The 14,326-nt window shown below is 35.5% G+C and overlaps 1 protein-coding gene across 1 annotated transcript in view; it reads left to right on the forward strand.

The window, feature by feature from the left end:
• LOC126260093 (uncharacterized) overlaps nucleotides 1–14,326 on the forward strand; it is a 113,433-nt gene that overhangs the window by 88,203 nt on the left and 10,904 nt on the right. Inside the window, exon 9 of the mRNA XM_049957308.1 lies at nucleotides 8,602–8,783. Coding sequence (XP_049813265.1) covers nucleotides 8,602–8,783 — 182 coding nt within the window. The remainder of the gene's footprint in view (nucleotides 1–8,601; nucleotides 8,784–14,326) is intronic.

Consider the following 14,326-nt stretch of genomic DNA (forward strand, 5'->3'; position numbering starts at 1 on the left):
TGGGGTTGCTTCCCCGCATCGCTCCTCTCCAGTCCGCGATGAAAATTCTAGTTTATTTACACTCGGAACTACCTGCTACTACAGTCTGTAGTGTACCCACTCTGCGCTGTAATGACTGGATAACAGAATCTGTAACTTTTTGAGTGCACAAAAACTCTAACCAAAAGTTAAAATAGTTATTGCCATTTGGTTCTACTTCTATGCTAACTGATTTGTCAGATCTATCGTTAGCATTGTCAAGCATGGGTCTCAAGGCTATGAACACTCACAAAAATTTGAAATTAATAGTGTTCAGAGTTTGTAAACATTGAATTGGGTGGAAAAAGACAAATACTGTCCAGAAATACCTTAAATTGGACATACATTGAGTTCGTTGTCAGGGAAATACTGCTGCTTTCGATAGAACAATCATTTTAGCGAAACGGAAAAAGGCGTTTCGGAAGAAAAAGGTGTTTGCTTTTGCAAAATTTCCAGTCCAAAAGTACCCAATCAGTATTTTTTAAATTAGTTTCAAAGAACTAAGCCTTTAATTATCTTTGCTCATGTAGCATGACAACCTTTTAAATTGGTGCAGCTAATCATTTCTAAACCGAAAAATAGTTGGGAATTTTGCAACAAATAGATCCAAATTTTGCCAAAAATGATGCTACATTTTCTGGTCTCTACATATGACAATATACTGTAGTTACTTGAGTGCTAGTGCATCTGGCATTACTGTTATTCTGGTATTTTCATAGACAGTAAAATTTGATGGCATGTCAAATAAAAAGGCATCTGGTTGGCGCTGCTTATGACCTAACAAATAGTTGTGCCGTTCCCTAAGATTGATTGTATGATGATGATATGCATGTAGTTTATAATGTGGAAAGCTGCTGGGCTAACATATTGATGTGTCACAGTGTGTAAGCCCTGCACTCATCATCGTTCTCATGCACCACCAGTACTTGCTTTGAAATCCGCAGCACATGCAGCTGGACTATTGTAGCCAGTGCCTACATTTGGACAATTTTTCGAGTGACACGGAATTCTTCGTTGTTTATTTTGCATATACTGAACAATCTGCTGCTCCAAATCTGGAAATCTTCCCTGCTTTGATCCCCATATAACCGGTATGCCTGTTTGATACTCACCATACGGAGGAGAGTTGAGTCTCAATCTATCCTTTTCATAATATTGTCATTCTTTACTCTTCATCTGACGCCACCTACGAACATTCTCTTCTATGACATCAAAGAGTCTTGCTGGTGCACAGTTGTTTTTGGCTTTTACTTCATGAATCACTAATAACTTAAAATCAGTGTCATATTGTCTGTGTGAACCAGTTGAGAATTGCAAACCCTTAGATCCTCGTTTTGAGTCATGGCTGTAATCCGCATCCATTATTAATTTCTACAATTTGCAGTTCTTACAGCACTGACGATATAAACATACTGAATGACAAAAATGTTGTCTTCTTGGCTCCCTGCAGCTGAATTGGCAGAACTTTGGATTAACACTGTAGTGAACCTTGAGAATCAACAGTGGCCTAAAGCAGTGGCAGTTTTATTAGCTCCACGTGAGTGATGGAAACCATGACATGTTTGTGAATAAACATCCAAATATTTTTAACAAAAGCTGTCTGTACAACTACAAGAAAGTTTGTATTGTCACCAAATGGTTTATTTTTATCAAAATAAAACATTACCAGTGATCTGTAATGAAAGGGATTAAAATGTTTTCTAGTTTTCTAGATTTTGTAAAAATCCACGCACAGTTAATTAGAAAACATGTTGCCTCTACTTACTGTATTGCTTTGTGGTGCTTTCTTGGGTTGTTTTACTCCAAGAAATACACTGCCAAATGTGGGAATTCCTCAAAAATGTGCAAGCAGACAATGTTCCCTGATGTGAGCAAAAACTGGACATTATGTACCATAAGTAAAATCAACATCTTTTGTAACAAACTGTTTTTAGATCTAGAACGCGAGCCACTTTGTAAATATCTTTCATTACAACCCACTGGTTTTGTCAAATCCAAAAACATTTTATGACAAAAATATGTATTTTCTAGTAATTGCAGAGACAGGTTTAAAATACCTTGAATATGAGATATTAACCACTTCTATTTTATTCGTGCTGCATGCGTAATGTTGTGTGATGTGATAAACTGATGAGATCACATCTCCTGTTCTGTGATTTTCAAATGAAGCAAATCAGGCAGCCGCCATCTGGATTTCATTGTTCATGAAGCTAAGATATGCCATACTTGAAGGTTCTTGAATTAATACTTGCATATGACGAAAGTGTGCAGTTTCAATGATACACTGCATTAAATCTATCTCCAAAACACGTTGTTGTACTAAACTGGCCCAAAGAGCTACTTTGTTGTATGAAACCTTTACATAATTGGTTAAGCAACATAAAATCAGTGACCTGAGCAGTAGTAGTTTAATCCGCAAATGTAAGATGACCCTGTCTTTTTAGTTGACAAATTTGGGAAAAACCTCGTCTTATCATATAAATATGGTACTTTTCTTACCACTATGAGGCACTAATAAATCTGTTCTCCTATTACAGCTGCAGTTGGGCAGGTGTTATTTGGGAATGAAATTTTATTTGGCACTGTGTTATTTGATTCGAAATAAAGTACTAGATTTAAATGGTGTGCTAGGCATGAACTTGTACCCTGCTATTTGCTTTATCCAACCAATAAACTCATTTGGTGGACTACCTGAAGGGCAAAGGTCCATGTTTGATCCCTGGTCCAGTATGCAGTATTAATCTGTTAGGTGCATCATTCTGTCCATTTTCATGTACTGAAGATACAATTAAGGACTTTCTGTGGTGAATAGTACAATTAACAATGTGTTGTTGTAGCTTATGATTATGATGTAGTATGATTAGGTTTACAATAACTACTGCATTTAAAGCTCTAATTATAAGTGATATTCTAAAAGTTTTACTCCTAACATAGAGGGGGCATGAACCATAATTTTGGAATGGCAAACTCTGTAAACTGTACAGTGAAGTGTGAGTTGTGTGTGCTGTTCTAGTGCATCTATTGAAGAGGATTGCTCAGGATGACAAAACCCCTTCAGGACCTTGGATACTTTGCGGCTTCATATTTTGTGGAAATCGGTTCCTATTTCTTTCAGGCACTACTTCTTTTGTAAATGTTTGTTATGTGTTTATCAAAAGTTAATCCAGAATGCTTTGTAAACAATGCACAAATATTTTTAACAATTTAGGACCTATTGATCCTGGGGAAAAAAACACAGTAATTGATTAATTCTCCTTCAAATTCAGGTACCATTAATCCTATAACACACATGTGAAAAAGATCAAATTTTCAAAAGATAGTAGACAATTTAATTCTGCACATTATGTATATTAACCAGAATAAAAATTCTTACATTTTTAACTTTTAGAATACTTTTTTTAGTTAAAAATTTTATTTCTCTATAATTTAGTTGAATCTGCAATAAAGTTCAGGTCTACTAGATGGTTGTGGAAATTTGCAAATTACTGAAAAAAATAGTGCAATACTTTATAAACTTAAGGAGATATGTCTGCCTAAAACCTGAAAAGTACAACTTGTGGAAAATTGTGAATAAAGATTGGAGTCATATTAAAATTTGCCTCGAAATATTACTGAAGCATAGTCTTCTTCCTGCTGCAGTTCTTAAGCTTAAAGCTTCCTCGTCTCGTTCTTTTTCGTAGTTACTGCTTCATTGATGAATTTATACTGATCACGTTAGTGTCCACAAACTTCAGCAAAAATAATTATGGAACTAATTTATTTGGATAACATTACTAAGATTTTACTTGAATGAGTAAGATTAGTATTCATCTGGGCCCACTGCATCATATGGTGTATACAGACATTATGTATTATGCCATGAGACCAAGATGCTGCTGTGTTTGATTATATTTTTATGACAATAAGCCTATTCGGCGTGATAGACATCATCAAGTTATATCAGGTGATCTTTATGTCTGTATGACATCGCTATCTTGGTTGCTGTCACTACTGTATAAGCTTGCTTCTTTGATGTTGGTGGAGCTACAGTAAATGTTAAACTATAGCTGGAGCAGTTATTTCTGAAGTTTTCTAATTGTGAAAGTTTATTTGATAGTGATGATATATCACTGACTTACTGTCAGTTAATGTCATTATGAAATAAACTTTCATAATTAGGAAACTTCAGAAGTAACTGCTCCAGCCACAGGTTAATACGTCATCCACCAACATCAATGGAGTTAACTTATACGGTAGTAACAGCAACTAGGACAGTGATATCATATGGACTACCTGATGCAACCTAACAATGGCAGTGATGATGAACAGGGCTATTGCAACAAAAATATAATCATACACAGCAACGTCTTGGTCTCGTAGGCAGAATATGTAATTACTTAAAAGAAATTATCTGCCTAGCAATAGGATTCTACTTTTAATTCATCAATATTGGTAAAATTCTGAGGTGATTTTTACACCATTTCATAATAAATTGATTATAAAAGCATTTTCTTTGATAAAGGATGTGGTGAAATGTAAACACTGTGAGGGTGTATGTTGCCTAAAAGTAACTGGACATAATAAATAGGAAGGGTTTAGGATCCACTACAAACAGCAAAACTGTTAACTCAGATTTTAATAACCCCTGAAGAACTGATACAGAGGTTTTCTTAATAGTGTGGACTGCTTTGTCTGTAAGCTAGTTATCCCTGAATTTCCTTTTATCGAATTTCTTGAGGCAGGCTTTGTTAGTAGCCTATTTATTACATAATAATGAACGTCTAGAATCACAAATATCTATAGCATATAGGCAACAAACTTCTAGTGGGATTTAAACGAAACACTTAAAAGTGAAAATAAACAGGAGTGAAGATGAACATGTACAGATGTTGGGGAACTGAGCAGTGTGTTGTCAACATAAATATATGCCAAACAATTCCTGTTTTTCAAAATAATAATTTTTCAGTGATTTAAATAAAGGGAGCATGACAATTTAAATGACTGTTACTTTAAAATTTAGTATACAGTGGTCATTCCTCATTCTAATTCTAGTAAAGTATATATCAATGTAATCTGGCAAGATTATACAACTTAATGATGTTAGAAAAAATTTGATTTTTCAGTCATTCAGCTGTACTGTGTGTCATAAGACAAAAATGTGGAAAAATTTGTTATCCCATACTAAGCGATCACCAATTGAAAATACACGAGATGAGAAACTGTGCGATGATCTCAAGATATTCGCCCATCGTATTTTACATGCACTTTTGCATAGAAAATTTTTTTGTAATGACACGGATGTCAACCTTAAAAAAATTGAAATTTTTTTGGGAATTTATACGTACAATTCCATTTTGTTGCTCTAATGTTTCATAGATGACTTACGGTTTCTTTGTCAAATGGTAGACATGAAACAACAATTGAAACGGAGGGTGACAGTAGAAGGAAGTATGCCGAAGAAAACAAACTTACAAATGCAGGAAAAGTTGTGGGTGAAATTTTATTGTATTCTCACAATGTGACCCTCTGATTGTGGGCACAAGAGCATAAGTTACCAGGAGATGTTAAGACTCACTGCACAATAAACTGAAGGATGTCATTCGGATTAAATATATAAAATATGTCAAGAACAATGTTTGAAAAATAAAAGAACATGGTATCTTAATTCTCGTATTTGCTCAGATCAAGAAATTTTTGAATATTCCATGTTCATAGTAACAATTTAATTGTTCCAAATTTTGATGTTTGAGCTTATAGTTTCCCACTTTCCAAAGAACCTGCATTTATCATGATGATCACGTTTTGTAACTTCCAATAAGTTCATGTTGTTTAATGAAGCTTTGGTACCCATGTCTTAGCTCACCTCTTTGTGCTGTTTCAACATTAATTACAGCTAACTGGCCACATAAAAGAATTTGTGTTAAGTGAGAGTATCAACAGAATACATTTGCAGTTGCTATTATTCTTGTGGTTCAGGCTTTCCAAGTTAGGTAAACACACTAAACAAAATGCTAATTGCTAATCAGTCCATTTTTTTTCTTGTACTCACATTTTGTAAAAAACGGCTTCAGAGAAAATAAATTTTCAACAACTAACAGTACAAAAATCTTGATGGAACAAATGATGTACTTTTTATACGCAGTGAAACTACATAACAAGGCAACTGGTGTGCTTTCATCCTTTATATAGACTGTTTTGAAATGCAAACTTTTGAGAACTACTATTTTCTGAAATGATTGACAAATTTCAAAATAAAAATGAATTAAAATGATTAGGTAAATAGTGAAATTAAAATTTAAATGCAACAAAACTGTGGTATTTATCATTTAATTTAAATTCTCTTTTGTGATAGAATATTCTAGAAAAGGTTGATTTTATTTGTTAATATTTTCAAGAATACTGGTTTAATTGATGATAAGAGGCAAACAAAAAGTTTCCATTTGAGGGCAATGCTGCAGTATGTACGCAATGTAGTACGACTCTGAAGTGGTTGTATAAGCACTGACATGCAGGCAAGGGATTAGTGCCACGTTTATGTCTTTCCAACATGCATGCAGTAAATGCAGGAACGTGAACTATGGTGGTGATGTTACCGAATGTGTCCAAACAGGACTAACATGCTGCTGAATGAAAAACACTGGTAGACATTCATCGGAGGACGAAGAATGTGTATGTAGCAGCATGTCAGTTGAAAAACACTGTTTTGGAATGGTGTGCTAAGTTCTGTACTTAATTATAATGGATGTCCCCATATTGCAAATGTCCTAATGCAGAAATTAAGCCCACTCAAGTGGGAGACACTTTATCACCTGTCCTATAGTTCTGATCCATCCCCAAGCAATTATTACCCCTTCAGTACCTTAAACAAGGCCTTGGAATGTTGACAATTCCTGTCAGATGAGGATGTGCAGCAGGTAGTTCTTCACATATCAGGACATAATTTTTTTACCAAATGGGATTTTAAATGCGGAGCACCGGTTGGATAGTTGTCTCAATAATCGTGGTGATTTTGCTTCATTGGCATATTGATTGTGGACTGTACTGCCTTGGAATGGAAACTTCTTGATCAACTTTTATATTTCCAGTGAATTTCTCCACATTAGTCCATTCAGGAATGTTAACATAAAGCAATTAATAATAAATTCTTGTTTCCTAACCTTCCAAACAAAAATTTTTCACTGTTTTGTGTTATGTACTTGTCAATCTGTACTTAGATGAAAGTATAAAAGAGAAACCAACAGTAGTTAAAATAATCATGAACTGTTTCTCCCTTTTATTGTTTTCCTCAAATGAAATAAAATGACACTCTTTGCATAATACATAAACATAGTATTTCTTGCCCAAAATTGTAACTGAAATGATTGCTCACATTAATTGCTGTCAGGTTAAGGTAATGTTCTTTCTGCACTAGCCAAATGTATTGTGTAATAATACATCTATAAAACTGTATTGCAAACTAATAATCTAAAACTGTGTAATATGATAAAATCTGTTTGGTATTGATCTCTTCATTTTATAAATTTAGACTCTTTCCTAATGCATTACAAGCTGTGGGTAAGTTACAGATAAATTTTGGTTTGTAGTGAAACTGCAATAGGCGATAACTGTGCTATCGATGTGATATGTGTTTCAGGGATGTCAAATGACCAAAATCATATCAAATTGGTACTACTGTATTGTTTGTTCAGTGACAAATTTCCTCGAGAAATAATTTTGAAACTGAGGTGTATTGTTTTTTAGAATTGGATGCAAACGCAACATGAACAAGAAAATTTGTCTACTTTGAATGCTGCACACTTTTGTTAAAAGAAAACAAGTGACACATTGATGACAAAGTTGTGTATCTGACGGTGTGTAATGATGATGGAAAATGTGGGGAACAGCAATGAAGTCAATACAGTATCTAAGATCCTATATTAGTGTGATCAGTGTTAAATGTTCCATTTATGAAAATGCTTTGAGCAATTTGTTGTACATGATAGTCTTCTGCAATAACAAATACTTCGTGTACAAGAAGTCATTTGATTTTTCTTTTTTTTTCTTCACAGTCACTAGACAGTATAATGTATAGCTCCGTCTCACTGTCTATTTTCAGCTTCAGTAACATGTTTGGTTTTAGTATAATCTATCTACAGTCAATACTGCTGTCTGCAAACTTTGCTTCCTTTGATTCTCAATCGTCTCTTCAAACTTCATTCATTTTGTCACTTGTGTATACTCTTCACTCACATCATTTCTGTTGGTAACACTCATCATAGTTTCAAAGATACATTCCATACATGGCTTAATGAATTTTCAGTTTGGCATTATGGATTCGTTCTGGCAACCAACTTCACTGGTAAGGGCATGTGTATGGATCTGTCTTTTAGGGTGTCTGTGAAAACCAGAAGTTCACTTTAGTTGTAAGTCATTAGCAATTCAGACATTTATTATTTAAACATTTTTGTTGTATGTATGCCCACCTATTGTTTGGTTAGTCGGTTCATGTGTCGTCCCCCCCCCCCCCCCTTTATTCCCCAACTGCTCACATTTCCCCTTGGAGATGAACCTTAATTTCCTGTTTTTGTTATAATAGTGATGTGATTAATTTTTTTCATTTACCAGGCTGAAGTTATTGACAAATCATTGGACCTTCTGTGGGAAAAATTCACCTCTTTGAAATTACAATCAGAGGATGAGGAGGTTGACAAAAAGAAACAAAAGACTCCCCGGCGCAGTGTTGATCCACGCCAAGTTTTTAAATCTTCAATAATAAAATTTGCACTTCAACAGAAAGCTGTAAAGCAGTAAGTATATATACAATAATAGTTCTTTGCTTCTAGTGTGATGAGTGCTGACAACTACACTGTCAGTTTAATCTTCTTCCTGATTAGTGTGAGCATACAAAAAAGTAGCAAATTTGCATGATTAGAATCATACAGGAACCACTGAAAGAAAATTGTCATTGTGATTAAGACTTTAGGGAAAACTTACTGATTATATTGTATAATGACAGATAGGATAAGACTAGTGACAAATTCTCAATAGAAAGAAAGGTGGGTTAAGGTTTGTGCTAGGTGGGGTGAACCATATGACACATGGAACAGAGTTATATTGCAGAATAAATCTTATCAAGTTAATATTGTGCACATAAATTGATTAAAACAGTGTTACTTATTAGCTTTAGATTCTGAGAAATTAATGTACAGGAACTCCAGTACACAACACTAATATATATAATTTATAAAAAATATTTTAGTTTCTTGCACTCGCTGCTGTTTAAAATTCTGCATAGTGCTACAAACTAGAACATTTCAGTTGGGTTTGATTCCAACTATTTCTTTTGAAGTGTAATACTACAGCATGAAATGACATTTTAAAAAATTCAGAGTGTCAGAATATATTTTTTCATAATTTATAGTTTGCAGAAGACACTATAATTTTTTCAAATTTGTTTGTGCCATAGTCTATTTAAAGTGAATTTATGCAAAAGGGGCAGTCAAATAAAATAGACTGATAGAAAAAAGTGAGTAAATTGTTTATTTCAAGAGTAATTGTCATAACTGTTAATACAATTATCCTACTGCAGGACAAGACAGTCATTGCATTCACTGAAAAATGTTTGTGGTTGCCTTTGGAACGATGATTGAATCCAGACGTGCACCTCTCATCCAAAGCAAATTAAAAGCCACAAATGTCTTTCTTCAGGGCTCCAAAAATATGGAAATCGTGTGGGGAGGGAGGAGATTGGGACCTTATGGAGGACATGCAAGGGCTTTCCAGCAGGGCGGGAGGGGGGGATTAGTGGGGGCGACATGTGTTGCCAAGCTGCAGAAGTTTTGCTGGAAAGCTGTTACTCATCCACCATACAGTTATGATTTCTTCCCACACTTTCCATATGTTTGGAGCTGTGAAGAAAGACATTTGTGGCCGTCAAGTTGTTATGTATAAAGAAGTGCCAACTTGGTACAATCTTGCTCCCATAGGCAACCACAAACATTTTTTCATTAAAGCATTGACTGTCTTCTGACAGTGGGATAAATGTATTAACAGGTATGGCAATTACTTTTGAAATAATAAACAGTTCATGTACATTCTTCCATCTGTCTCGTTTTCATTTGATTGCCCTTGTATCTTCAGATGGTTGTATTTGTGTTTTTGTGAACTTTGTTTTCCTGGAATATACAGTGTTGTAGTAATTTATGGGAAAGCAATAGGGTGATTCAGTAAAACACCACTGATATTTCAACATTACATTCCTTTAATTAGTTCCTTTGAAATAGTTTTTAAATTACCCAGTGATACTGCTGCTGCACCGGCAGACACTAGGAGGAAAATCTTATTCAAGCATGTCCAGGTAAATGCTTGTTGAAACTCCTAGTTCAAAGGAGAAAATGAACTTTATAGTTTTTGTGCTGACATTGTACAGAATGCAGAAACTATCCTTGAGTTACACTGATGTTATGAGTAAATTACATCAGTATTTCCTGTAACACATATTTGAATGTTGTGCTGGTTAACCTTGCCACTTCAGTGGAAGCTTGCTTGTCGTTTAAAGACGAGTGCGGGGGATGTTTCTTACTTGAGGGCTTCCTATATTGCTCTTGCATAATTTGTATATTTGTGCCACAGTAAAAGTTTTGAACTTTCTTTTACGTTGCCTGTGATTCTTGTTGATGTATTGGCGCACACAGTTACAGCCAAGGCCTTATTCATTCTGAATTGCCATGTGTTTAATAAGCTGCTATTGGAAATGAGTTGCCACTATAATTATCACACTTAAATATTTTAAGTATAAGACCTGCTGAAGTGCCTTCGCCACAAGCTCTGGAGAACAGTGAGTGCACCTGCTCCAGTTTGTAGAAAGGTTTCATGTTGTCCTGGCTGGATTATGGGTGCCAGATATGTGGATCAGGATAATGTGCAGGTTTGAATCTGATTAATGCAATGCCCTATGAGAGAATTCAGTGCCTACATACAGGGCCAACCCAGTAACCAGCCTCTGCTTTAGCAGCTGCTGTTGCTCTATTTGGTGGCAACTCGTAGTGTGTGAGGGGTACTGGTTCTTGTCTGATTTTTGATTGCCCATGGACCAGTGCTCCACCATATTGTGAGAATCCAACAATGGAAGTCAATTTTACAAACCCCTCAACAAAAAATAATTTAAAAACTAGATTTGTGTCACCAAATGCCTTCTCCAATGAGTGCAACAGACTGCTGCCCTGGATCCATAAGATGTTCATAATTGTGTTGAAACTAGTTAATATGGGTGGGACTGTACTCAGAAGTATGTTTAAAATTGAGATTTTGAAATAAATTTTATGAGCATTTCCATTCATATGCCCATCTGCACCAATAAGTTTTGAAGGTACTGTGGAAGTATTATGCACACAAGAACAGTGATATGCCCATTTCAAAACAAGGTACTTGGTCAGCCTCAATTCAGATTTCAAAAGTGTCTCTTCACAGAACGTGCTATTATCTTGAATTCAGGAATCAGATTATACAGAAAATAAATGAAAAATACTGGTAATTGGTATTTTTTGTGGCTTGTCAAAGTATTTATTGTGCAAGTTTGATTATTCTTGCCATAAAGAAGACTGTTAAGTCACAGATAGGCACATTTGCACAAAGCTTTCAGCCACATCCTTCATCAGTAAAGAGTTACACACACACACACACACTTCGTATGCACAAGCAAGCATACTTCATGCACACATGACTGCCAACTCCGACAGCTCATGTCCGAATTGGCATTTGGGCTTGAGCTGCCGGAGCTGGCGGTCATTTGTGCATAAGAGGTGCTTGCTTGCGTATATGAAATATGAATTCTCTCTCTCTCTCTCTCTCTCTCTCTCTCTCTCTCTCTCTCTCTCTCTTTCTCCCCTTCTCCCCCCCCCCCCCTCCCCCCCCTCCCCCCTCCTTTCTTTTACTGATGAAGGCTGTGACCGAAAGCTTTGTATAAGTGTCTTTTAATTGTGCCTGTCTGCGACTTAAGTAGCAATCTATCTTTTCCTACATTGTAGGTATTCCTACGTGAAGTTTCCATTGTTTTGTATGATTATTCTCCTAGATAAGCTCAGATATTGTGGTGTTTGCTGGTATTGGTGTTCATTCTGACTGACTAAAAGATTGGACAGTGTGCGAGTAAGAAAAGGGGGTGTACACAACGAATCTTCATTTGAATGGGGAGTAATCGCTACTGGTGTACCAAAGGGATCATTATTGGATCCATTCTTGATTTTGATAAATAATAGCTATTATGTATCCAAGAAGCAGAAATAATTCCTTACTGACAATGCAAGTAGTATAATAAAGTGTAATGGAGAAACTTCAATACATAAATATACAAATAAAATTTTTTGATAACACATTCTCTGCAAATGGACTGCTTCTGACTTTAGATAAGCATAATACATGCAATTCAGTATTGCATAAGGGTAAATCAACAAGTAAATATCCTAAATTCTTAGATGTTTATATTGACAGGAATCTCATGTGGGAGTCGTTAGATTTAATGTCTAAGCTGTCAACTTCTGGATTATGGAAAAAGCACAACTGGAGATAAAAATATCATAAATGTGACTTTCTCCCATTTTCATGCATTAATGTCTTCTGGAAACGTTGTGAAGCAACTCATAAGTGAGGAAGAAAGTGCTTGTAGCATACTATTGTGAAATAAGACTAATATATGGTGTCCACCCTAGAACTTCTTGTGACAGGTCTTAAAGTAGGACACGCTGTTAACTACCTCCATTTGAAAGCAGAATGGTGCAGCTGGTTGATAGAATGGAGATGACCTGTGCCATTTCCTTTTGACTCCTCCATTGGCGTGTTATAGTAAGTGGTACAGACATATAACTGCAAATAAAGAAAAATTGACTATGTAACTTACCTTCTTTTCTCAGGATGAGAGTTATAACTTTGAGTGCACCTCATGTCTTCCAACTCATTTTCATTCATTTCCTCTTTCATTTCTATAATATACTCTTAAAGTTCATTTCCCCTATACAGCCCTTTTATGCATAATTTCAATCTTTAGTGTGCCCTTCTTTGCTGACTACTTGCTTGCCATCTGAGCTCTTATTATTCATACAACTGCTTGTCTTATTTCCAAAAATATCTAATTTTGCTATAGGTAGCCACTATCTTTCTCATAGACATGCATGTCTCCTCTAGCCATTTCTGCTTTATCGCTTTGCACTTCCCATCAATCTCATCTTCAGATATTTTCCCTATTGCCTGCTTCATTTTTAAATTTTCAACTTTCACTATATCGTGTTATCAAAGGACTCCTGCTAGATCTTATTTCACCTGTTTAATCCTCTGCTGTGTTTACTTTCATCTGTCAAAGATAACCATCTTTCTCTGTTGTATTCTTTTCCTCAGATTGTCAATCATTGCCTAATTCTCCATTTGAAACTCTCGACAACCATTGGTTCCTTAGACAAGTCCATGTCCCATCTCCTTAATTTCCTGCTCTTCTACAATTCCATAGTTTTAAATCTGCAGTTCATAACCAATTAATCACGTCAGAATAAAGATCTGTCACTGCAAATGTGTAAAATCTGGTTTGGAAATCTGCCTTACCATTACGTAATCTGTTCAAAATCTTCTGGTGTCTATAGCTCTCTTCTGCCTATACAACCATCTGTAATTGTTCTTAAACTAGATGTAAGCAATGATTAAATTTTGCTCTGTGCAAAATTCTACCACATGGCTCCCCCCCTCCAGTTAATGTTCTCTCATTCTTCCTTCTTTCTACTTTTGAAGCGATATAAATGTAATTATTTTCTACCATAACTATCTGAATTTCTTTTACCTCCTCATACATTCTTGCAATCTCCATCTTTCGAGGTAGTAGGTATATTTATTTGTATTACTGTGATGAATCTGCTTCTGTGTCTGTCTTGGCTACAGTAATGCATTTACTAAACCATTAAGAAAGCTTGAGTTGCATTCCTATTTTATTACTCATTAATCGTTTCTAGCATTTGTAGACTTAGAGAAAGCTTTTGACAACGTTAACTGGAATACTCTTTCAAATTCTGAAGGTGGCAGGGGTAAAATACAAGGAGCGAAAGGCTATTTACAATTTGTACAGAAACCAGATGGCAGTTATGAGTCGAGGGGCATGAAAGGGAAGCAGTGGTTGGGAAAGGAGTGAGACAGGGTTGTAGCCTCTCGCCGATGTTATTCAATCTGTATATTGAGCAAGCAGTAAAGGAAACAAAAGAAAAATTCAGAGTAGGTATTAAAATTCATGGAGAAGAAGTAAAAACTTTGAGGTTCGCCGATGACATTGTAATTCTGTCAGAGACACAAAGGACTTGGAAGAGCAGTTGAACGG

This window comes from Schistocerca nitens, chromosome 5 (genome assembly GCF_023898315.1).
Source record: "Schistocerca nitens isolate TAMUIC-IGC-003100 chromosome 5, iqSchNite1.1, whole genome shotgun sequence".
Classification (NCBI taxonomy): Eukaryota; Metazoa; Arthropoda; class Insecta; order Orthoptera; family Acrididae; genus Schistocerca; species Schistocerca nitens.